General features: G+C 43.4%; 1 protein-coding gene across 3 annotated transcripts in view; it reads left to right on the top strand.

The window, feature by feature from the left end:
* Positions 1–27,279, top strand: part of SLC25A12 (solute carrier family 25 member 12) — a 207,436-nt gene that overhangs the window by 18,310 nt on the left and 161,847 nt on the right. For all 3 annotated transcript variants that reach the window (XM_029605784.1, XM_029605785.1, XM_029605786.1), the window contains exon 3: positions 21,317–21,459. In XM_029605784.1, coding sequence (XP_029461644.1) covers positions 21,317–21,459 — 143 coding nt within the window. The remainder of the gene's footprint in view (positions 1–21,316; positions 21,460–27,279) is intronic.

The raw sequence follows: 27,279 nt of genomic DNA, 5'->3' as shown, positions 1-27,279 counted from the left end.
TTCTCCTGTTTTAAAAAAAAAAAAAAAAAGAGAGCTTTTTAAGAGAGAACATTTCAACAGGAGTATTATATGTTTCTTGCTTTGGGGCAACCTGTCAGGATCCTCCTGCTTCCCCCTTCCCCTCCCACCACCCATTCCTTGCTCCTCCGTGTTGTACGCTCATATCTTGGGCAGAAGCTGTTGCGGTGTCTGCTGAAAATATTTGCAAGGCAGCTACCTGATCATCTTTGCATTCCTTTGTCAAACATTACCGGCTGGACATCTCTGCTAAGGAGGATGCAGCTTATGGAGCTGGTGTTCTCAACGTGGCCTTTACTTCTTCCCTCCCTAGGTGGTAGGGCTTTGATACCTTCCATCTTTGGGAGCTGGACTGGTGTTGCAGGAAGACATGGAAGGAGACATTTGGTATCTTTCAATACCAATCCATGAACCCTCCCATCCCTGAGAAATTGAGTCTCCTTTTTTTTGGGTCTGCTCAGTTCGCTGTTTTGCTGTGTATATATTTCCAGACATTTCAGCGCCAGTCTTCTTGTGTATATATTTCCAGACATTTCAGCGCCAGTCTTCTTATTTGATGATCCCACCCTATTATTCCCTTGTTATATCTGTTTGTACCAGTGACTGGAATCGGGAGGATTTCCTGCTTTTAAATTTTTTTTTGTTTGTTTTCTGAGTTTATTGATGTTATCTCATGTATTTTATTTGTTGTAGTACTTTCATTGCTTTGCCATAGGAATCCTGGGTTCTCGCTGTGCTGCCCTCCCCCCAAGTACATTGTGGCATAATGTCGCTAGAGAAATCAGTTTGCCCAGCCTCCACCCATCTGTTGGACAGGTTAGAAAGAAAATTGACGGGTAAAAATGTCTCCTTTTTTTGTGTATGAGGAGCAGAAATGCTGTGATTCCATGTTAAAGAAAATAAAAACACATGAAAAACACTGTTCCTTCAACAGAAACATAGTTCCACTGGTAGCATTGTAAGAGTTTGCATGCAGGGTGACAGTGTGTGTGCTACATGTTGTGCAGTTAAAGGGCATGCATTCCTTCCTAAATTTGGATTGCCTTGACCTGAGGAAAGGGGCATGGCTCTTGAAATTGTATTACCATAGACCAAAGAAAAGTTTTCAGTTTATTTTTTGACCTTTTTATTTTTTGAAAAGGGGTCACATAAAGATGGTCTAGCTAGCACGAGCAAATCCCCCCTACAGCCAATAAGTCACACTGTAACAAATTAAAAAAACAGTGTAGAGTAAAATGTAACTGTCTATCTTAAATCAACAGCCCGTTTTAACAAAGGTTATATCGGTTTTGTAAGTATCTCTAGTCAAAGTATGCTTTTAAGGGGGACAATTTGTAGCCCCCCTTTTACCTGGATAACTTCCTGTGGGTAAGATGGTAGATGAAAGTATCAAGCCCAGGCAATTGAAAAACCTCCCTAAAAAAGAGGATTTGGGCTCTAGAGACCACGATCAGCGTAGATTGGTAATCTCTACTTTAAAGGCCAGAGCATGATTGCCTGGGCACGATACTCTTTCTGCTGTTTTCTACCAGCAGGAAGAACACTGGGTAAAATGGGGGGAGCTGAATATTGTCCTCTCTCTCTGTGGATAAAAGGACCCACGCTGTTTTAAAATTGCCCCCTTAATAGCATAAGATGACCTAAGTAAAATCCTTTCAAAATTGTGCATCCCTCTCTCCCCCTACCCCGTCATAGGTGCTCAAGAGTTGCAAACATTGTTGACTTTGTGTGTGTATTGCCACATATCTCACACAACCTTTTACTCTCTTCTTATCTGTATCGCCTGACACAATTTACGTTTCCAACTCAAAAGGGTCTATTTCAAAGTTTATGCAGAGATTTTTGAGAGTCCCAAATAATGTGTATCAGAGCTTCCCAAATCTGTCCTGGGGACTCCACAGCCAATTGGATTTTCAGGATATTCACAATGAATGTGCATGAGGTAAATTTGCAAAGATGGGGGGGGGGGGGGGGGGGAGGAGGTGGGTTTCCCAGTGTATGCAAATTTATCTCATGCATATTTATTGGGGATATCCTGAAAACGCAACTGACTGACTGTGGAGTCTTCAGTCTGGTTTGGAAGTTGTGATGTAGAGGCAATAGAAGAGTAGCCACTTCTGAAGTCACTTTTCACCTTTCCATCAAAGTATAATGTACTACACTCACGCTGTTGACACAGTAGATTCTGCTGTAAATATTATATGTCCCTTTCAGGTCTACTAATTTGCATCCTTTGAAACCTCAAGAAGATCAGTAGCAGATAATCATTTTGAGCTGTGCATATTGCAGCTATTTTTCATCTCACCTTGAAGATGATAGCAGATAAGACTGCAGGGCCCAATTAGTCTGCCCAAATTACTTCCTGTTCCATGCTGCAGACCCAAGTTTATCTTGAGCTTTCCTTCAGTCCTTAGTGGCTATGGATCTTCTGGGTTTATCCCTTACTTTCTTCAGTTTTGCTGCTGTTATTATCTCCATTGCTTCCGCTGGCTAGAATTGCTCTGGCAGAAATTTAAAGGGCCAGTGATGATTATAAAAACACATTAGGCCAGGGGTGGCTAACTCCGGGCTTCGACAGCCACAGACAGACCTGTTTTTCAGGATATCAAGAATGTGTATGCATGAGAGAAATTTGCATGCACTGTCTCCACTTTATGCAAATCTATCTCATGAATATTCATTATGGATATCTTGAAAACCTGGCCTGTTTCTGGTTCTCAAAGATCAGAGTTGGCCACCTCTGCATTAGGCCATCAGTTTTCATCCAGCTTTGGAGGGATTTCCACTGCCCTGACTGTGGTACAAGCTTTCCCCAAGGCTCCAGGCTTTAGCTGGATACCTCCCAAGGCTTTGGAGTTCAGGATGTTAGTGAAGATGAACAATTTTATATATGCAGATGGTGAATAAAAAGTCCTGTAAGGCTCTTACTGAAGTTTTGGAAGCTTAATAAACACTTTATAAATCTTTCCAAGTAGGAGTTGCTGTTTTAGCATACATTGAAGCAAAATGAAGAGGCTCCTTGTAGGCAGGGCGAATGCCAGAGCAGGATCCTGGGCTTGGCAGGCTGGATGTATATTTGTAAATGCAGAATCCAACTTATTCATTGTAGATGCAACTTGCACAGAGTGAGAGCCTGAAATCAGAAAGTGCATGGTCTGCAGGAAACTGTACAATTCTGGGAAACAATCCATTTGTGTTTGCTGTCAGGCAGAACACTGCAAAGATTTCATGTGTGTAGGTTAAGCTGTTTGATCACATTATCCGGTATTTAAGATATTCCCCCTGTGTGGAGCCTTTGAGTATTAGTGATTTATAGAAGTAATTTTTTCTTTGCTGGAAATTTTATCCTGTGTGTTGAAAAGACCAGAAATTAACTTGAGGCAAAATAAGAAAAGCTCATAGACAAAATACAATGCTTATCTGCCTTGCGATAATTTAATTTCATATAAGACACATAAGTACCATACTGGGTCAGACTGAAAATCCATCAAGCCCAGCATCCTGTCTCTAACAGTGGCCATTCAGGTCACAAGTACCTGGCAGGATCCCAAAGAATAGATCCAATCCTACTTGCTCATAACCAGAGAGAAACTCTTTTTAAATCCAGCTACGCTAACTGCTTTCACCTCATCCTCTGGCAACAAGTTCCACAGTTCAGTTGTGTGCTGAGTAAAAAAGCGGAGTTGCTTACCTGTAACATGTGTTCTCCGAGGACAGCAGGATGTCAGTTCTCACACATGGGTGAAATTATCCGACGGAGCCCTGCCCAGAACTTTGATCTCAAAGATTCTAGAGCTTTCAGTATGCTTTTGTGAGCATGTGCAGCTGTAGTCACCTTCCTGCCCCCTAGGCAGAGCCCCTCAGTCCATGAATTAGCTAATACATGGAGAAACCAACTCCCAGGGGAGACGGGAAGGAATACTGAGGACTGACATCTTGCTGTCCTCGGAGAACACCTCTTAGAGGTAATCAACTCTGCTTTTCTGAGGACAAGTAGGATGTGTGAGGACTGCCATCCTGCTTATCCACGGAGAAAATACTTTCTCCAATTTCTTTTATTAGCTTTAGGGAGAATCTCCTAGTCCTAATACTGTTTGAAAGGGTAAATAACCATTCCCTGTTTACCAATTCATCTTCACTCATATCACCCCTCGGTTATCTCTTCTCCAAGCTAGCCTTTCCTCATAGGGGAATCATTCAATCCTTTTTATCATTTTGGACGCCCTTCTCTATACTTTTTCTAGTTCTCCTATATCTTTTTTTAAACTTTTTTAAAATTTAACAAAACAGGCAATACAGAACATTTATCAGCAGTTATATAATAGTCCTGGAGGAATTCTGTGCTAATGCAGAATTTGCGCAGAATTCTCCCTTCCCGCAGATTTTCTCCCTTGCCTTGCAGAATCCACTGCAGCCGAATGCTTCTCCCTTCCGAATGCTTTGCCGGAAGAGGAAGGAAAACCAGAAGCATCGCGGCACAAGCGAGGTTTTCTGTTCACGGAGAGTGGAACGGGCGTGCGCACGGAGTGTGGAGGCATCACAGGCGAGGTTCCCACATGGAGAGCAGAGCAGCGCAGTACGGGCGAGGTTAGCAAGCTGCACTATGCAAAGGCCAGGACCCTACAGTATGCGACGGGGAGAGGGAGGAGAGAGAGAGGGGATGAGGGAAAGAGAATCAGAGAGGGGGAGAGAGAGGGAAAGAGAACCAGAGAGGGAGGGGGATAGAGGGAGGGCAAGAATAAGAGGAAGAGAGGGGAGAGAGAATGAGGAGGGAGAGAGAGAGGGGAGAATGAAAGAGGGAGGGGAAGGGGAAGGAGAGAGTGTTTCTAGTGGGGACTCGAGGTATGAGGGGAAAGCAGGTGAATGGGGATGGGGCAGAGGCCAAGGGGGATTCATATTTCCATTTGTTCTGAGCCAGAGGTCTGCAGCTTTTGACATGTGTGCCCTGGCACTGAACAGCTGAGCAGACTCTGGCTTCCGCCTCAGAGGTTGCATTTAACCAGACATCATCTCCTGCTGCACGAGGCCAGCCCCACAGCTGTTTGGTTAAATGCGACTCCTGCTGCTGCATGTGAGGCTTGGAGCTAGCTTTCTGATTCAGGTAGTGGTGGTGGTCATTGTCTGCTCAGCTGTCCAGTGCCGTGGGTTGCTGCTCCTGGCCTAGAGCAGGTGAAGATGTGAATCGTCCTTTGGACCTCTGCTTCTGTTCCCTTTTTATCTCCTCTCATGAAAATACTGGATTGCACTGAAATGCAGAATAATTTGCAAAAATATTGTTATTTTGACAAATGTGCAGAATTTTGCAGAATTTAGAAAATGTGTGCGCAGAATTTTCAATTTTTTGTTGCAGAATTTTTATTTTTTTTTTGCTCATAATTCCCCCAGGAGTAAAATTATTATTTGGTATCCGATGAAGTCATAAATATAGTTAAGCTTTTTAAACTTTTTAAAGCATGACCCTTCCAATTGATGCAGTCATTCTTTTTAAAAATCTGTGAACTTCTTAAAAGTGTTTTGTACTTGTAAAGGTAGAAGACTTTTGGTCAGGTTAAAACAGAAAAGTTTGATTTTGCATAGGTTGATTCTTTTCTATCTGCATGTGCTGCCTTTTTAGAATTCTATGGCATATTTGTTTGTTTGTTTGCTTGTTTTTTGAACCCAGCAACTTTGGGCTTTTATCTCAGTTGGAACCAGGGCTTGGGTCGGATGCCAATTGCTTTCATTCACAGCTACCCAGGAATTTTTTCTCCTGTTTTGTATGCCTTCTCAACTTAACCAGCCCAGTCCTTGTGGCCATAATCCCCAGCTAGGAGCCATGCACCAGAGCTCCTTCTACAACCCTGCAATCATGGGTCCTAAAGACTGCCATATTGTGTCGCTGTTCTGCAATGATTAGGGCTCCCTTCACCCCAGTGGTTTGAACTCTGCCTCTGGCACATCCTCAGCTGACTTAGGAGTCAATATAATAAGCTGTGTATTAAAACTGTGCACTGAAATTCAGTGCAGTTTCTTAATGCACATGCACACTATTTTTTAAACTCCCAATGCAGTAAGCTAAAGATACGCTAATGCAGCGGGAGTTTAAAAAAAACAAAAAAAAACCACAAAAATGTGTGCACAGAATTAAAATGTGCATGCAGCCTTTTGCATCAGCTGAGCACACATTGTAACTGGGAGAGAGAAGTGTTTCTGCAACTCATGATTTATGTGCACAAAACCGTTATAAATTCATGTTTTTGTGTGCATGAAAGATCATATCACAAAATGATTTGTACTTGTTTTGTCTGCATAAATCATTGGGAGCAGGAAGAGCAGAGCCCGGGGGATGGGAGAGTTCAACACAGTGAAAGTGAGAACCAGGCTCCACTTCTGTGAGAGAGAGTTGCACAGGTGTAAAGTGACAGGAACATGGAGGTGAGCCGAGACAGTCTTGTTCTAGGCTAACAGATGACCAGGAGTAGCCCCATGGGTAGTGTCTAGTACCGCAGCTTCTGATCTGCGCCCTTCATAGTCCTGCAGTCCCCTGATCCATTGCTGGCTTTACACTGGAGTCTGCTATAGTCCAGGGTCTGGGGGGGATGAAGGCAGAGGGTATTCTCTCTCCTGGGTGCCCATCACTTGCTCCCCAGAGGACTGGCTTCAGAACATGCCACTTTTGATGAGTGATGCCTTGGGTGTACCAACTCTTTGCAGTGCTTTGGAAGGGTTTCCCCAGTGAGTCCAGGATGGATGTGAGGTTGCCCCTGGGGTTGCTTGTCCAGCCCTGGCCGCCGCCACCTACTAAGGATGTTGTTGCTACTCGGTCTTGACGCGCACTCACTGTACTCTAGAGCAGTGGTTCTCAACCTTTTTTCTGTCGGGACACACCTGACAGATGGTTCTCACATGCGTGACACACTGACCCATGATCGTCACAGGGCTAGATGTAAATGTACAGTTTGCATCCACGGGAACCCCCCTGATCCACAATAATGGATGTAAAGCAGAATTATGACATTCCCCATTCAACTCATCTACAAAAAAGATATTCTGGTTCTGGTGTCATCTCAGTAACAGCAACTCAAACTCCTTCTACTTTCAGGCTCAATAGCCCTACTTATGAAAAGACAGCAGTTTACCACCAATGCATGTCCTCTTGAGAAAACGCAACAAATAAGACTGATAAAACACTTACATGCTAGTAAAATATCTCTGTAACAGACACAGAACCGACCTAACATACTCCCAGGATCTGTAGTAATGCACATAAACTAATCCACACACAGTTACACCTGTATTATGGAATGCACTCAAACAGGAGCAACCCTATCTATGAAAAGGCAACACTATAAATATTAAAATCAGGCCCTAAAAACCAATACACCTCTTATTAGGAAAACAGAACTAACAAGCAGCTATAGATCCCCACACAGAAATAATTGTAAAACTATACTAATAAGCAGAATAAATGTTTCACAACAACTATGAACAGAATAACATCCAACAATTAAAAACTCATAAAAAACTATTAAAAATTCTCCAAACACCAATAAAATATTTCAAAAAAAGCAGACACATCACATAATATTAAATAATTAAAATGGCAGTCAATCAAGAAAAATAAACTTAAAAAGCCACCTTTACTTACCCCCTCCAGCAGCTGTCCTACTCCTCTTCCATGCAGGCTGTAGCACACACCAGAAGCAGCAGTAGTGGCTAAGCTCTATACTCATGGTCCTCTTCCTTAGGGCCCATGTCTCTCACACACACACACCATACCAGTCATGCCCCATGACCAGTTTCTGTCTCTCACACACCAATCATCTCCCAGTCTTTGACAAACACACCAGTCACCTTCCTGAACAGTTTCTCTCATGCCATACACACACACACAGGCTTCCCACTCCCATGTTCCACTTACATATATGGGCTTCTCACTCTCATAATCACTTTCTCTTTCTCACATACACTCACCAGTCTCTCACTCCCATGCTTGTTCTCTCCACATGCACAGGCTTCTCATTCCCATAATCACTTTCTTTCTCTCACACATACACACACACCAGTCACCTGATCTCTCTCATGCATACACACACACAGGCTTCCCACTCCCATGTTCTCTTTCAGATATACAGGCTTCTCACTCCCGTGCTGTATCTCACACACTCCCATGCTCACTCTTCACATGCACAGGCTTCTTATTCCCATAATCACTTTCTTTCTCTCTCTCACATACACACAAACACACACCAGTCACTTGATCTCTCTCATGCATATACACACACACATAGGCTTCCCACTCTCATGTTCTCTTTCAGATATACAGGCTTCTCACTCCCATGCTGTGTCTCACACACACACAGGTTTCTCACTCCCATGCCCACTCTTCACATGCACAGGCTTCTTATTCCCACATACACATACACACACACCCGTCACCTGATCTCTCTCATGCATGCATACACACACATACACAGGCTTCCCACTTCCATGTTCTGTCTTACATACACAGGCTTCTCCCTCCCATGCTGTGTCTCACACACACCCAGGTTCTCACTCCCATGCTCACTCTCTTCACATGCACAGGCTTCTCATTCCCATAATCACTTTCTCTGTTACACACACATACACACACACCAGTCTCTCTCTCTCATTTCCATGCTCGCTCTCCACGTGCACAGGCTTCTCATTCCCTGAATCACATTCTCTCTCTCACATTCACATACACACCAGTCACACCGTCACCTTACCAACCAGTCTCTCTCATATACATGCACACACACAGGCTTCCCACTCCCATGCTTTCTCACATACCCAGATTTCTCACTTCCATGCTTTTTCTCTCTCTCTCTCTCTCTCACACACACACAAACACACATCCCTGACTGTCTCACATACACATCAGTCATCTCCTTGAGCAGTCACTTTCATTGTCTCTCACATATACACATACATCAGCTCTCTGACCAGTTTCTCTCAATCACACACATACTCTCGATCAAATACATTCTCTCACTTACACACAGGCTCTCAATCACACACATTCTCTCACACACAGGCTGGCTGGCTGCTTCTCTCTCTTTCTGTCACTCACTTCCTCTCTCTCTCCCTCCCCCCCCCAACGGTAGCTGCTCCTCCTCCTCCAGCCCCCGCAGGCCAATAAGGAAGAATTCCATCGATCGCGGGAGGCTCCTGCTGCTCTCTCCTCTCCCGATTACCGTCTGCTGCAATAGCTTGGGGGCCGATGCTGCAGCGGGCCGCTGCTACTTCATCACGCGGCACGGCCTTTCTTCTTCCCGCGCACCGCGTATCACTTCCTGGTCCGGGGGGGGGGAATGCAGGCGCGGGAAGAAGAAAAGGCCAGCCGCGGATGCCACAGATTTTTTTTTTTTTTGCACCGCTGCCGTTGCCGCCGGGCTGAGAAAGGCCGTGCCTGCTAGTTTATCACGCGGCACGGCCTTTCTTCTTCCCGCGCATCACTTCCTGTTCCGGGTCCGGGGGGGGGGGATGCAGGCGCGGGAAGAAGAAAAGGGCAGCCGCGGATGCCACAGCTTTTTTTTTTTTTTTTGCACCGCTGCCGTTCCCGCTGGGCTTGAACGTGCTGATAGCCCGGCGGCAACGGCAGCAGGGAAGAACGAGCAGCGGGAGGGACCGGGAGCCACGCGACACACCTGCCGGTGCTTGGCGACACACTGGTGTGTCGCGACGCACCGGTTGAGAACCGCTGCTCTAGAGTATCAGGCTGGCCCTTGCCGTGCCCACGGTGGCCTCAGGCTGCACAGCTCGGGGTCAGGTTAGGGTTGGATTCTAGGCCTCCTGTGCTGTCCAGATTGGTGCTTTTCACCTCTTTGCTGTCGTCATCTTGGGATGAGTTTGATTTTTTTTTGCGTATCAATCTGTTCTTTTGTGGCAGTGGCTGCTGTAGCTCGCTGCTGCTTGCGAAATGTAGAGTGGCGATTTTGTAACCAAACCCGGGGAAGAGAGAGATGGAAAATAGAGAAAATGAGGAAACAGAAGGAAGGGGAAAGGTGGTAAAAGAATGATGTGCATAAAATACAATTTATGCACACACAACATGATTTCCATGCACATATGTTGTATGTGCATTTTAACTCCACCTCTGATCTGGAGTTAAATTTGGGAGCATTAAAACAATGCGTTTTAAGCCTTCAGGGTTTCTACGCACTTCCATGCATTGGGGAAATGCATACCCAGATGCAGAGTGCTGAAGCTGTGCCTGCACATGGTCTTAAGCCATCAGAAACAGGCTTGCTCCTCAGGCCTAGATTTAGGGACAGGCAACACAGGCCTAGGGTGCCAAATATTCTGGATTTGCGTGCAGTTGTGCTAGCCTGTACGCACATGTTTGTGCACTCCTTTTTTTATGTGTAAAACTTCTCTGTACATATACAACCAGCTGCTAACACGTGAGCATTGCCTGCTACCCTATTACGTTGTTCCACATCCTATTCACCCCCTCCACCCAGGGAGCAGATCTCTCTGCATGGCAACCCAAAACAATTAAGCTTTAAAGATGGCAATGTTGTAGGCTTGCAGGAATAAAAAAACTGATTTACAAGTGGTAAAGAAATTGACAGAGGATTTTCACAGTAATAATGAATGGCAGCAGTATACTTTTACTGAGAAGTCTGGCGAATGGTTTCTATTTTGGTGCAAAGATTTAAAATGCATATAAATAATAAATAAATGCCCTTAGGAAAGAACCAGATACCTTCCGAGACAGCCCAAATATTTTTATTTTTGTTTGCAGCAAAAGAGAAATAGAGCAAGCCAGATATCTTCAGATATTTTGACATTTAAACAACTCAGGAATTTAGCGAAATAAAGAGGTCTTTATGAGGTATAAAACAAAACCCAAGTATCTAAAATATCTGTGATCGCAAGGGTTCGGGAAGTTTGAGCACAAAAGAAAAACAAAAACAGCATTTTAAGCTTTATGTCCTTGATTTTACCAGTCACTGTGATCTATCAAGATTCCAGTTATTTCATTTTCATGTTTTATTATATTTGTGTGGAAAAATGAGTTGTCTAGTTCAGCTTGTTTTTTTTAGGCGTTGCCCTTTAGTTATTCTTCTTTTAATCATATTTCATCATCTTATATCATAACACTGCCACTTGTGACAACTTTTTCTTGCTTTCCCTGGACACACTGTTGCAGAGTAAGACACTAAACCTCTTACGTTTGGCTCATCCTCATTTTATAATCATAATTCAGCACATAAATGTGTAATATTTTAGGAGCTCCACGATGCCCTACGCCTGCCGCCCCGACTGGACCCGACCCAGGTGCATCCTCCAAGCGGCCCACCCTCGTCCCGCCCCGCCCAGCCACCGACGTCATCACCTGAGACTGAAGGGCCTTTAAATCAAGGCCTGCGATGCCGCCTTGCCCTTTCGCTGCCCCGACGCCGGCACCAATAGCTCCGTGCTAGCGGCGCAGATCCGCCGGGGTCAGGAGCTCCACGAGGCCCTACGCCTGCTGCCCCGACGGGACCCGACCCAGGTGCCTCCTCCAAGCGGCCAGCCCTCATCCCGCCCAGCCGCCACTGTCATCACCTGCGACCGAAGGGCCTTTAAATCAAGGCCTGCGACACCAGCGTTGTGCGCCGAAGCCCCTTAGTCACGCTCCTTTGTGCTGCCCCTTGAACATCAAAGAAGCTTTTATTGACTGCCACTGATCTCTGACACTCGCTCCCACCAACCCTCCTGTGACAAACCTTGCCTCCCGCCGACCGGCTTATGGTCTCTCTGATCTACCTCTCCGTTCACAACATTGCTGACACCTACCTGCATCTAAAAAAACTCTCCTGAGATGAACTTTGCCTTTCCTTCTTCCTCCACCATGGAAGCTCTCCCCATTCCCAAGATCTCACCCCACCCCCCAATCTTCAGATTGCCACTTAATACTTACCCCCCCCCCCCCACCTACCCAAGATCTCTCATTCCCATAATGATATCCCCTCTAACACAACTCCTCATCCTAAATGACATGCTCCTCGATCTTAAACCAGATATTTGTGCTATCACTGAAACCTGGTTTAAACCCACTGACCTTGTCCTCATCAACCAACTCCCCACCCACCTCTATGACATATTCTCCATACCTAGAAAAAGAAAACCGCGGAGGTGGCCTCCTCCTTGCTGCTAAAAAAAACCCCTTGAATCTCTGACCACAATCCTCTAACTCAGATTCCAAAATTGAATTTGGTCTATTCAAATCGCCCCCGCCTACAAATATGCTACTCACCCGCTGGCCTCCTCGAAAACAACCCTTCCCCCCTCATTGAATTCATTACAAAAAACTTAAATTTCGATTCTCCAGCCATCATCCTAGGTGATTTCAATCTACACGTTGACTCTATCCCTCCCTATCCTAACTGCGAAGCCATCCTAAATTCCCTAGACGCCATGGGCTTTAAACAAATTATCAACACCCCTACCCATAAAGCTGGCCACATCCTCGACCTCATCTTCATAAACTCCTTCTTCCACCTTCCAAAACCTCCCTCATGCTCAAGAGTCCCCTGGTCCGATCACTCTATTATAAAATCTACCCTTTCCATAAACAGAACCCCCTCTTCTCCTCCTAACCACACCACCTTTATTCATTACAGAAAACCATGCAACCAAGAAGACCTCATCACCTCATTTACCACGGCCATAAATGAACTAGACAGCTCTAACCTAGACCTCGCCCTTGCTACTTGGGCTAAAATCAACTCCACCATCGCTAACAAACTTTGCCCACTTATATACAAACCAATAAACCCTAACTCCCAAAACAAAAACCCTGGTACACCTCTGAACTCAAAAACTTCAAATGCACCCTAAGGAGTGTTGAGAAGAACTGGCGGAAGGACCCTTTGCCATCCCTCCTTGCCACCTACAAATCCACCCTTCACAAATAGAGAAATGCCATTCAGAAAACCAAACGTGACTTTTACACCCGTAAATTTCACAACTTCCTTTATGATCCCAAAGTTCTCTTCTCTTATTTCTCTGAGCTCACCAAACCCCTTCCTCCTCCCCTATATGACGCTGAATCCAAAACTAAATGCAACACCCTTGCCAAATATTTCAATGACAAAATATCCAATATCATGATGAACCTTCCCCCACCTGACCCTAACTTCCACATCCCCTATTTAATCTTAATACCACCATTGATTTCCGAAACTGAAACCCTCATTAAGAAAATAAAACCCGAAGCCCACCCCACTGATCACATTCCACCCAACACCCTCAAATTGATCTCCTCCACCCTAGCCAAACCCATAGCTGACATCATAAACTCCTCCCTCACCCATGGAACTGTCCCAGCCATCCTCAAACAGGCCATAGTCAAACCCGTTCAAAAAAAAACTCAACCTAAATCCCACACAACCTGCCAACTTCAGACCCATCTCTAATCTCCCGTTCCTTGCTAAACTCCTAGAAAAGGTCGTCAACACCCAGGTCTCTGAACACCTCGAGAAACACAGCATTCTCTCCCCCTCACAATTTGGGGTCCAGAAATACTTTAATACTGAAACCTTCCTTCTCTCACTGTCTGACATCATTATCAAAGGTCTTGACAACGGCCAATCATACATCCTTGCCTTACTCGACATTTCTTCAGTGTTCGACACCATTAGCCACAAAATCCTCTTATGCAGACTAGCTGAAATTAGTTTTGCTGGCTCTGCTCTCAGCTGGGTCAAATCTTATCTTGACAAAGTAAAAATCGGCAACAATGAATCCCATCCCATCAGTCTAACCCGTGGGATCCCCCAAGGCTCCTCCTTGTCATCAGCCCTCTTCAATATTTACATATGTTGCCCCTCTGCCGTCTCCTTTCCGACCTTGGCCTCACCCACTACATCTATGTGGATGACGTCCAAATTCTCATTCCCATCATTGACTCTATCACCACATCCCTCCAAACCTGGCAAAACTGCCTATCTTCTATTAATCTGCTCCTATCAAACTTAAATCGCGCACTTAACACCTCAAAATTTGAACGTCTCCTTTCCACGCACAACCTCCTTTAGTTCCCATTCCCACCCCCTTTCTCTCCACTTACTCCATCAAGCAAGAAGCCTAGGTGTCACCCTTGACTGCAGCCTCAACTTCAAAAAATTTATAAGCACCACCTTGAAAGACTGTTATTACAAACTTCACGTCCTTAAAAAACTTCAACCTCTCCTTCACCTAAATGATTTCTGCACTGTCCTCTAAGCAGTAATCTTCTCCAAACTTGATTACTGCAATGCACTCCTTCTTGGCCTCCCTGCTGCTGCTCTCAAACCTCTGAAGATGCTCCAAAATGCCACAGCCCATATTCTCACTAACTCTCAAACGCAATCACATCACCCCCATCCTAAAAGACCTACATTGGCTCCCTATCTCCTCTAGAATTCTATACAGAACCCTCACCTTAATTCACAAAACCCTCCACAACCCAAGCATGCATTGGCTAAGCAACTCCTTATACTTCCATACTTCCACCAGACTCACCAGATCCTCTTACACCGGCACACTATTCATCCCCCCCCCCCCCCGCCAAACTCACACACCTCAACTCCACCAAAGACCATGCTTTATCTATTGTCTGCCCCTATCACTGGAACTCAATGCCCCCTGATCTACGACTTGAGCCATGCACCCAGACCTTCAAAAAGAAATTAAAGACCTGGCTCTTTAAGCAGGCCTTCACGTAGCACCCTGCCATTCCTGTTTGCCAAAATACGACCCCCCTCCCCTGTACATATTCCCCTTCTGAGTTAATTCTGTTTTCTTAAACGAGTTACCTGTTTCTAAAGCCTCACCCTCTTTGCCTTTCCATTCTTCTCTATCCTTATCCACTTCTCTTAGCCTTATTAGTCTAAAAAGTTATTTTGTTAGGATGCAACTTTTTCTTCCCTGTTTTCTTCCTCTTCCTCCTTTCTATCCGTTTTATGTAAACCAATGTGATGTCCATATGAACTTCGGTATATAAAAATGTTAAATAAATAATAAAGATTACCTTTCATAGTTCCTAAGATGTATTGGTCCCACACCTTGTTTCCCACCACAAATTTCCCAATATCACCAACAATGTCAGGACACAGATAGCAAAAACTGCTGTGGAGGGAATTCTGCACAACACAGAATTTGGGTTGTGTACAGAGGACCTGGACTTCCCAGAAGACAGAGAGGAGGGGAATCAACCTCTTCAGAGGGAGAAGAGACAGCGATAAAGCTCTTTAGAAAAGAAAAGCTCACAGCATTGATTACTAAAATATCCCAATCCCTGCAATTGGTGGAGGAAATGGAGATAGGGGAGAATGTTAACAGGACATGATTTTCGACGGTATTAAGAAGCCAGCAAGAGCATTCCCTCTACATTCAGCTGAATGGGAGTTGCCAGATACATCCATAGGGAATAGAAGGGCTATGGAATCTTTGTACCTTCTACAATAAGCACAGAGGGACAGTTTCTTCCACTTACTAACAGTAGTCATGCCCGTGGCAGCAGTCATGAGAGAGACAATTATCCCAGTAGAAGGAGGGTCAATATAAAAATACCCCTAGGACAAGAAAGTGGAGATCTTTTATTAACAAGGTCATTTGAACTGCAAGCTTGTCACTACAGGCAGCCATCTGTAAGGGTTATGTGGCCAGGGCAATGATCTACTGGATCCAGCAATTCCATTTGGAAATGGAAACTGAATGTCCTCAGGCTAGAGCCACAGAAATTGCAGGAATCAGTTGGAATCTGGAGCTGAGATATTACATGACCTAATTAGGATATCAGCCAAGCAGGCAGCAACTGCTGTGACAGCCAGGCACCTCCTATGGCTGAGAAGCTGATGAGCAAACTCAGCTTCCAAAGCGAGGTTAAGTAAACTGCCCTTTAAGGTGTGCTGATTATTTGGAGAAGTGCTGCAGAAGTTAGTTAAGAAACTGGGAGAATCTATGCCCCAGAGATCCATGAAAATAGATTCATGGGAACCATGAGAGGAATGTTTCCTCAGAGCAGGTTTAGGTAGGTGAGACTGGGGAGAGTGTATAATCCCCAGATGTAGAGACTGCCAATGAAAACATAGCCATTTTGGGACAGTAGAAAAGCTGGTTGTGAAGGAAGCTTGAGGGGGTCCTACGGGATCCAAGAGCACTCAGTGATGGTTTGGGTTCATCTCCTTCCCTCCACAAGTTGGATGGGTGTGTTTAAAGCTGTTTTATAGGGAATGAACCCGTATTATGCATTAGATATTCAAAAGAGGTATGCCCTTGAGTTGGCCACCCCAATCTAAGAAGCCTTCATTATTTCTTCAAATCCACGGACAAGAAGGGAATCAGAGAAACAATAAACTGCTTGTTGCAGCTGCGAGCAATAAAGCTAACTCCCCTAGTAGAAGCAGGCAAGGAAAGATACTCAAATTATTTTGTCATCCCGAAGGAGGGGATCTTTCAGCTGGTGCTGTATTTAAAACATCTAAGCATTTAAGTATATGTCTAATAGTACACCACTTTCGGATAGTAACATTGAAGTCAATCATGTTGTCGGTGAGGCAAGTAGAATTTCTATCCGTCTTAGATCTAGCAGAAGCATATTTACATATTCCCATCAGGGAGCAGCATCAGAAGTTTCTAAGGTTCGCAGTGCTGTGAGAGCTTTACTATTTCATGGCCTTGCTATCTGACCTCACCATGGTACCAAGGATCTTTTACCATAGTAATGGTATAGTGGCAGCATTCCTTCTTATGTTCTTCACAGAGAGAATTGAAGTTCACTCCTCTTTGAACTATTGGCTAATCAGGGCCAAGTCATTTTAGGATGTTATGATTTATTTATTTTTAATTTTTATATACCGACATTCTTACATCCGCTGTAAATCATACCGGTTTACATTTAAACAGAATAGCAGGAAATAAATTTTCATAGTCTAATACAATGAACATTTCTAATTAAAATTGTTAACAAGCGAAAAGAAAAGGTAAAGAATTGGAAAAAAGGTTACATAACAGAAAAATATAAAAGATTATTGAGCAACATGAAGGGTGTTTAGACATTGGAAGACCTAGGTTGGGTGATAAACTGGGTCAAAAGCCACCTTCATCCCTCTCAGTCCCTAGTCTAGCATGGAACAAGGTTCTAGACAAGGATTGGGGAAAGAGTACATGACCAAGGAAAGGATCACCAAGTTACAGGAGCAAGTAAGAAGGTTGATGACATCCAGGGAGTACCTATAGGTGCTGGGTTCAGTGGCATTGGCCATAGATCTAGTGCCTTGGACAAGAATGCATATGCAGCCCTTACAAAAGGTACTGCTCTCAAGATAGCTATTCCAGGGACAGAGGCTGTACAAGAAGAGCCTGTTGACAGAGCAGGCCAGAGGGAACCTGGTATGGTGGTTGGTATGGAACAAAAGAGAAGTGGGGATCAGCTTGGAAATCCCAGAATAGATATCACTAACAATGGATGATGAGCTAGAGAGGGCACATCGAGAGGCCTTATAACTCGGGATTGCATGGCAGATAACCCAGTTGAAAATCAGAGAGGTTAAGGTCAGTTTGATTGATCTGAGGCCCTTGTGAAAGGAGAAGCGGTCAGAGTATTTTAAGACCATCCCTTGAGAAAGGCAAGGAGGCACCAAGAGCAGATAGGTTGTAAAGGAAACAGCATTTAATAACCTACAGTACCTGAATTTAATCTGCTTTGAAGTGGCTGAAAGGCAGAATATAAAAAATTTAAAAAATAATAAGATGGGCAGAAGCTCATGTCAAGAGCATCTCAGCAACACTCATAACCAGAAATAACATTGCACAGGCAGACTTTCTGAACAGGCAAATTCTAGACTCAGGAGAATGGAAACTGGCTAAGGAAGCGTTCAGTCAAATCATGAGCAAATGAGGATGCTCTCAATGGGATTTGATGGTGACCAGGAAAAAAGCAAAGCAAAGAACTTCGACACTAGCAGGAGAGAAGGAGGGTCCAAGGGAGTGGATGCACTAGTACAGCCATGGCCACAAAACTGCTTACTGTCCCACCATGGCCCATGTTAGAACAAGTCCTAAGGAAGATTGTGAATGGGTGAATGATATTGGTAGCCCCAGACTGGGCAAGGAGAGTGTGCTATGCAGATCTGCTTGTGCTCCAACAAGGGAAGCCGCTCAGGGGTTGCTATACCATGGACCAGTTGTAATAGAAGAGCCATGCAATTCTTAATTATGGCCTGGCTATTGAAAGGGTAAAACTACACAAATGAGGGCACTCTGGAGCAGTGTTGGCAACTCTGCTGAAAGCCAGGAACTTATTAATGACTCTCGCCTATATAAGAGTTTGGAGAACAAATGAACCCTAGTGCCAAGGAAGGGGATTGTCTCCCCTTAAGGTTCAATTGTGCGATATTCTGGATTTCATGCAAGATGGATTGGCAGAGGGCTTAGCCGTCAACTCACTGAAGGTACAGGTAATGGCCTTAACCTGCTGTAGGGGAAGGATTGGAGGCTATCCGATTGCCTCATACCCAGATGTAGCCTGGTTTCTCAGAGGGATCAAGTGTGTTCACCCGCCACAGAGATCAGAGATTCTGACCTGGGAGTTGAATGTAGATCTTAAAGCATTGATGGAAGCCCCATGTGAACCACTGAAAGTGGTAACACTCAAAGGTCTCATCATGACAGCACTTCTGGTAGCCATCTGCTCGGCCAGAAGAATTTCAGAATTACAGGTATTGTCCTTCAGGAAGTGCTAACTGTTAACCGAAAAGCACAAGGTAATAATTTGACCAGTCCCCTCCTTCCTACCTGTCTGATGGAAAGGATTACTAGAGACATTGTTGCAACAGCTTTGAAAGAGTATTCTGTATACTTCTTGGCACAGATGGGAATCAAAACATGGCACAGGGTTTCTGTATGAAGAAGTGGTTGCTCCATAAAATCTAAGTGGCTAATGGATTCTATATATTGTTGCACTATGATATCATTATGAAAAACACTTATGCGGTAGTTGAACATTATGAAACAAAGTAAAAAGGGGCCTATGAAAAGTTATAGAATCATAGGTTGTTTAGATCCTGAGTCTTTGGTTTTGACGGTCCTACAAATCTTTATCAAAACAGTAAAGTTATTCACTGTGGGATTTTTTTCTGTAGTAGTGAAGTGTAGTAGCCCAGGTTTGGGGAAAAGAATTATTTATCAATTTGGATGAGGATGATATGTTCCTATGTGTTCATGAACTATACAAATCGTCAAAAGGGGTTATGTATAGGGAACTACAGTTTAAAATATTGAACAGAATGTACTATTCCCCCCATTGAGCATTTCAGGCAGGGATAGCTCAACACAGCAGGTGTCTTAAATATGGTCACTTGGGTGCAAACCTGAGCCACTCTTTATGGGGGTGCTCCTTGATCCAATCTATTTGGAAGGCGATCTTCTCTTTCTAAGCCAGTGGTGGTCAACCCCTATTGAAAGCTTCGTTGAGTGTGTCTCCTTGGGAAGACCTCAGATTCTTCTTCTTTGGGTAAAGCTGGAGACCTTTTTTTATACAAAAGCTGCTTAGTCGGTCGGCAGTGTATACTGTTGCAATGGTTGGAAATTGCTACATATAAACTGTCAGAGCAGTTAACAAATGGTCATTTTATCAAATCGTGTTATGGCGTTTTTGCATGCGTTAAGGTATTTTCGCATGCGAAAAAGCCTTAAAGCATGTGTTAAGCACCATAACACATGGCGCGATGCAAAATTTTAAAAGGGGAAGGATTGGGGGCAGGATTTCAGAAAAGGTGGGCTGGCTTCGCACAGTTTTAACGCTGAAAATAACTACACCATTTTCAATTGCGTTAAGCTGTGCGATTTCATGCGTTATGTCCATAAAGCAATTTGTGATTTTTTGCATATTCTGTTTTGGGCCTTTTTAGGCTGCGGAAGGGCCTGAGATGTGGGAGGGGAGAGAGAGCCAGCCTCTGGGGGTGGCACCATAGTAAGCAGCTATTTATGCTACTATAGGAGGCCCACCTAGCGACTCGAGGTGAGGTTTAGGTAGTAGTGTAGGGGTTAGGGGCCACTTTTTCATGCAGAGTGAGACATACGAATAGAACAGTACATGCTTGTAAAGATTTGATGGACTCTCTAACTGGGTAACATTAAGCTAGGTTGAGAGAACACTGTACAAATCTCATCGTTGTGTGAGTTTCCTCACTCCGAAGGACATCAAATATTCACAAGAATATACTGTTCTGTTCGTATGTCTCACTACTACAAAGGCCTTGTAGATAGTCAGTCAGTCTCTCTCTCTCGTGAAATGAGCAAGTAGGAAAATGCATGCAATTATGTAGGTATTACTGCAAAGTGTGAAATGTTAATGCACTTTGCGATAATTAGGCTATTACCATAAAATACACCCCTTTTCTATCGCATGCGATATTTGATAAATCTAGGCCAAAGCTAGTGACCCTGCTGTGTTTGGAATCCCAATCTATTAGGACTAAGTCCCCCCACTGGGTGAAATGTTTTTTATCTGTGTGGAAACCGTTTATAAAAACACTGCATGTCTGCCTTCCACGAATAGTCTTTCGCAATGTTCGCTATGCAATCCCAAGCTTCCATAGTGAGCAAGATGTTCTAGAGAGAGAATACAGACATTTGAATGGATGACTTGACTGAGTAACTGTCTATTCACTGATAATTACCTGTTTTTCTTACCGCTACTGCTCCTAGGATTTAGACCTCTTTGAACTGTAATACTATGTACTTCCCGATATTTGGAGACCTGGGGGGAGGGGAAGGGTGGGGGGGGGGTAGGGAAATGGAAGGTTAACTGGTTATATTTTCTATGTATCTCATTGTTCTGTTTATATTGTAAAGTTCAATAAACAGCTTATGTTAACTTTTTTTTTTTTTTTAAGTGCTTCCCTGAAAGTAATTATAGTGATTTTGTTGAATGAACCAAGTAGTATATTTGCCATATTAGTTCGCTTGATTATGTAGATATTAAGGCCAGAAAACATTTAATAGGTGATGCCTTATTATTGGACTAATGCAATGCTTTTGCAACTAGCTTTCAAAAGCTTGCTGCCTTCAACAGGTTAGTGCAAAATAAAGTACCTTGGCATAGTCTGTAAATTGAGCCATTCTTATCACATCATTCAATTTCTAACATTTACTTATAAATATAAACTATTGAAGTGCAGTTCTGTATTGTAAACTAAAGTCATATGCTTTATCAATATTATATTTTAATACAATTATTATCTCTTGATGACATTTTCAGTCTCAGAAGCTTTTGTGTTTCAAATTTAATGTATTTTCATGTTTTATTTGTTGTTTTTAGTATGCCAGTGTTGAGAAGGATGGCGAGTGTTACATGACCCCATTGGATTTTGTGCAGAAATACCTGGGACTGTACACAGATCCACACTATAACCCCAAGACTGTACAGCTTTTGGCAGGAGTTGCAGATCAAACAAAAGATGGGTAAGGAGTTTTACATTGTAATCTGCCTAAACCATTCAAGAAAATAGGCTGTAGTTAATTTTAGGTTGACTTTAATTTAATGTTGTTATCTCAAAACATCTTTTCAGTGCTTACTTGCAATATTGTATACACTTTTGAGACAATTTTCAAAGGAGTTACGTGCATAAATATAACATACTACCATAGGAATTTTCAAAACCTACTCGAGTGAAGTGCATTGAGTAAATCCTATGGACAATTCAATGGCATATATTGTGACAATTTTCAAAAGTGCATTTACATGTGTAAAACAATTTTAAGCTTGTAAATGCTTTTTAAAATCAGGCCCTTTGATTTGTGTGGTTTTTTTTTAGAAAGGATGTTTTGGAGACTCATTCTACAGGTTGTTTGGGATTTCAAAATATATAAATTCTAACATTAAGATTATATTTTTAGAAAACCTGTTTAGGGAAGATTTCAGTATACATGGTGCTGAAATCATTGCTCTCTAGTCTGTGTTGTAGCCAAGCTGAAGAAATCTTAAGGTCCATATTCAGACAGTTCGGCTAGCAAAATTAGCAGGATAAACTTATCTGGCTAACTTTGGAGGTATATTCCATAGTGAAACCGCACTATTGAATATCCTAACATTAGGACAACTCTTTAGCCTGACCAGACTTAGCTGAATATTGGAGTTAGCTGGTTAACTTAGCTGGCTAACTCAACTCCCCCCAGTTATGCCTTCGAAATGCCTCTAACTTAGGTGGCTAGAATTTAACTGGCTAACTTATTAGGTGGCTAGAATTTAGCCGAATATGTGTCCAAATATTCATTTAGCTGGCTAACGTCTGAGTTACACATATACATATCAGGCTCAACCACAGGTATTATAATTCACAAGCAAAATATAACATATATCTGTATATATATCATTCCAAATTTATTTATATCAACATTTTTTTTAAACTTAACATACATATTTTCCAAAATACAATACATATATCACATACACATTTATCAAAAAATCACTCACACCCCACATTCGTACAATACAGTACAATATTCATATTTTTCTTGTTTGAACAATAGTTTGTACCAATCTTGTCAAAATAGTTTATTTTTAATTTTTAAAAAGCTCCCTATGGTCTCATCACTATTTTCAACAGTTTCTCCACAACAAGGTGATGTAACCCTTATGTTTTTCTTCTTCTCCAAAATAAAGAAGTATTTTGAAGAAGAATTATTTTGGAGAAGAAGAAAAACATAAGGGTTGTATCACCTTGTTGTGGAGAAACTGTTGAAAATAGTGATGAGACCATAGGGAGCTTTTTAAAAATTAAAAATAAACTATTTTGACAAGATTGGTACAAACTATTGTTCAAACAAGAAAAATATGAATATTGTACTGTATTGTATGAATGTGGGGTGTTAGTGATTAATTTTTGATATAAATAAATTTGGAATGATATATATATATACAGGTATATGGTGTATGTTGCTTGTAACTTCTGAGTTAGCCAACTAAATGCTTTTGAATATGGATCTCCTTACACCTAGTGTATTCAGAGGCTGTTGTCAAAGCCTGGACATTTTCAATGCATTTTTTACAGTACATAATTAAGCAACTTAAGGTTTTGAAATCTAAAAATAGAATGGCAAGGATATTGTGTTCATGCTAAGGGATGTTGTAACTTGCTCTGTTGGTCAAAGAATGTTGACAGTATTCAGGTAATAGCACCTAGTCACTCTAGTCATCTCTGTAATGTCATATGCTTAACAGAAGAAAAAGCTCTGAATGGTTAATTGAAATTAAATACAGCTATGAAAGAGCACATGCCACCCAGTCCAGGAGTATTTGCTAATAGATTTGCAGAGCAGAAGTAAAACCCTTAATAGTTTTCTCACTGGACCTTTCCCCATCTACCAATATCTTGTGCCATTTGAGGCTGGTAAATAATCTAATGTGGTTTTCCCATTTAGACTAGGGAACCCATCTTACAATAACATTTTCATAAGCCTGAACTTTAAGAGCTTTGAGAGTTTCAGGGTTATCTCTTCTACTTTGACGATTTTCATACCAAATTAAACAGCTCATTATTTCTGCCATTCTATGTTAATACAGCATTTTCCTGATGTTGTCATGTAGTTTGTACAGATTGTTTAGAAAGTTTTTATAACAGACCCAGATGGATTCAAAGTTAGGATGCAATTATTCACTATAAGGCAACCTTATGATGAATCGTAAACCCTATTTAATGTGTGCTAATTTTTTTTTTTTAGTGTGCACTCGACAGATATCCCTAATTCTTCACAGGTTGTAATGTTTTACTGCATTAATCTAAGAATGATATAATTATAAATCCTGTTTAATGTGCATTAAAACTAAAATAAAAAAGATCGCATTAAAAAACAAAACTAAGGGAGTCGCATGATGTGGTGAACCGGGGCAGACGCTTCCTCTTGAGCTCCGGGTGCCACGCTCTCACTATGAACTGAAATCAGCCTCTTCTATCTACCTTTTTCTGGTGGCCGTCCTAAGAATCTACGGAGCATATGTCGATAGTGCCTTATATGAATAAAATGTCACCTGGAATGCCCGTTCAGGGAGGAACAAAGGTCAAAGAGAAACCCCGCAGAACTGAACCTAAAATGGTGGCAGTGGCAGCGGCACGAGATCACGCTGAGGACCATCTTCTACCCGAATCAATTATTGCGGAGATTAAAATGGTGGTCTTAGCAGCGCTTGATGAGAAACTTGCGGGCATCTCTGCTCAGTTGGGGGAAGTAAAGACGGCACTTACAGATTTAGGCCTTCATATGGAGCATTTAGAAGGACAAGTGTCTTGCTCCATATGCAGGGAATCGTACTTGAGGACGATTCCCTGGCCAGTACTGCCAAGATGGCAGCTATGGAAAAGATCCTGGCAGAGCAGGCCACCAAGCTGAATGATTTGGAAAATCATTTGCGGCATTCTAATTTACGATTTTTGGAGCTGCCTGAATCCATTGAAGATCGGAACCTTGGCAATTTATTAGTCTTGGCTTCCTGATGTGTTGGGCCTCCCCAATTTGAAACCTCACTTCCGCATTGAAAGAGCTCACTGTCTTGGGTAAGGAAGGACTCAGACACCAGACTGCGGATTGTCATTGCAAAAATTCTTAACTTCGCACACAAACTGGTGATTGTGCAGGCCTACTGTAAGTGCACTGAACTGACCACACGCACCGTGTACCTGTATTACAGGACTATTCGGCTAGAGTCTCTGCACTTCACTGGAGTTTCTCCCCTTCGTGCTCTGTTTTTTATTCACCACCAAGGTGTACAATAACTGAGGGAAAATAATCAAATATTGGTTCCCCAATACACGCAATTACCCATAAATAAGGAGAACCTTATATAATATAACAGAATACTTTAAAACACACATTTATTAAGAAAGACACATCTAAATGTAACCCCACTAAATACATATACAATCACACATTTAAAAACATCAAACATGAATATCATATAGGCAGAGAATATTTGTAAATGTAATATAATCATAAACAATATGAATCTTCACATATGTTGTATTAAAGTGCTTCTAAATGCAGATTCTCGTAGTTTTCAACTTCGCAGCTCTCCTCGACGAAGATCTCCGTTTCACCTGACAAGCAGGCTTCCTCAGGGGAAACTTCTAATATCCCTGCAACAATCAAACAAAATCATTTACCTCATCCCACATATAACCAATGCCTACATATCACTATAACTATAAATCCTTACCATATGTGTCCAACCAAGGGACACACAAAAATTCTTATCCAAGTAACGAATTTCTCCAAAAATCTTTGATACACTTCAATTTCATCAGAGCCTTATATCAATTCTTCAATTTGGTCACGAAACTGTAAACCACAAACATTATTTTCAATCATCAAAGTTTAAAGAAATGAAAGACAGCATACTACCTGAACAAACGCTACCATCACGTACCTTCAAAAGACGGAAGTGACATCATCACTTCCTTTCTGCAAGGATCTCCATTCTACACAACTAGTGCATTGCCTACTCTATATATAGTCCTCAACTACCTAAACTACCAATTAAAGAACGCTCATCAACAATAATCCGCTGCTACAGATACTGGAGGAAACCACACAATCAACCAATCAAAGTAAATCTATTCCAAACCCCTCTGAAAGGATAACTAACAAATTACAACAAGAAATATACTTCCATCCAACCAGCGGATTATTGTTGATGAGCGTTCTTACAGGCGGCGCAACAACTGATCGATTTAGAATGGGCGGCACCAGCTGCTGCCTTCAAAGGGGGTCGGGCTCTGAAGGGCATGTACCCATTGGCACCGGCTATCCAGGACCTGCTGGCGTGCCCTCAGGTGGACGCCTTGATTAGCGCTGTGGTCAAGCGCACTACCATTCCGGTTGAAGGGGGGACGGCCCTCAGGGAGCCGCATGACCGGCGACTGGACGCCATTTTGCGTCAGGCCTTTGAGGTGGCAGCTTTATCTTTACGGATCGCCACCTGCTGCACGGTGGTGATGCGTGCCTGTTTGTCACAGGTTAGAAACAACGCTCCAGCGGTGGACATGGAATCCGCTCTTTCGTTCCTTACAGATGCGGCATCTGACCTGGTCCGGACAACAGCTAAAGGGATTTCATCATCAGTAGCCGCCAGGAGGCAGCTCTGGATCCGAAGATGGTCGGCTGATGCGCCTTCTAAAACACGCCTCACCAGATTGCCCTTTAAAGGCTCTTTTCTATTTGGCAGCGACCTTGATAAACTGGCCAGTGCATGGGGCGCCTCTCCAGTGCCCAGATTGCCGGAAGATTGGTTCCGAAGGGGCCAGTGCGCCTTTCCAAGGCCCTCCAGCGGCAGGAGTTCCCAGCGTTTCGTTCCTTACAGGGGTCGCTACCAAACACCACGTCTTCCGGCCAGGAATCAGTCCTTTCGGACCAAGCAGCGCAAGAGGGGAGCGGGCCCGGGCTCGGGTCCCGGCCGCGCCTCCCAATGAGAATCCGCCGATTCATCTGGGGGACGGAGCCATAGGGGGCAGGTTGACCCTCTTCTACCCCAGATGGGTCGAGATTACATCGGACCAATGGGTTCTCGCCGTTATCCGGGAGGGATATTATCTGGACTTTCATCATCTCCCTCCGGATAAGTTTGTGGAATCTTCATGTCCCATACACAAGAAGGCAGCATTGGAAGCTACCCTGGCGAGGCTCCTGTCCTTGAAAGCCATCATCCCAAAACCTGCCTGGGAAGTGAATTCTGGACATTATTCCATCTATTTCATGGTACCCAAGAAAGGGGGTACCTTTCGGCCTGTCCTGGACCTCAAGTCCGTCAATCAATACTTACGGGTCCCGAGGTTTCGCATGGAAACTCTACGCTCCGTCAAGGCCGCAGTACAGCCAGGAGAATTCCTCACGGCATTAGACCTGTCAGAGGCATACCTGCATATCCCGATCCATCCGGATCATCAGCGCTACCTACGCTTCAAGGTTCTAGGCCGCCACTTCCAGTTTCGGGCTCTGCCCTTTGGGTTGGCGACGTCGCCACGGACATTCACCAAGGTGGTAGTAGTAGTAGCGGCGGCGCTCAGGCGGGAAGGAATTCTGGTCCATCCCTACCTAGACGACTGGCTGATCAGGGCGAAGTCTCGAGAGGAGAGCCTTCGGACCACCAACAGAGTGATAGCCCTTCTGGAAAGCCTGGGCTGGGTTATCAACCTCAGCAAGAGCTGCCTACAGCCTTCCCAGTCACTGGAATACCTGGGAGTACAGTTCGACACCCGGGCAGACACGGTCAGTCTCACTACCAAGAGAACG

Source organism: Rhinatrema bivittatum, chromosome 6 (assembly GCF_901001135.1).
Source record: "Rhinatrema bivittatum chromosome 6, aRhiBiv1.1, whole genome shotgun sequence".
Taxonomy (NCBI): domain Eukaryota; kingdom Metazoa; phylum Chordata; class Amphibia; order Gymnophiona; family Rhinatrematidae; genus Rhinatrema; species Rhinatrema bivittatum.
The sequence above is the reverse complement of the archived record's forward strand: the minus strand, read 5'-3'. Positions and strand labels throughout refer to the sequence as shown.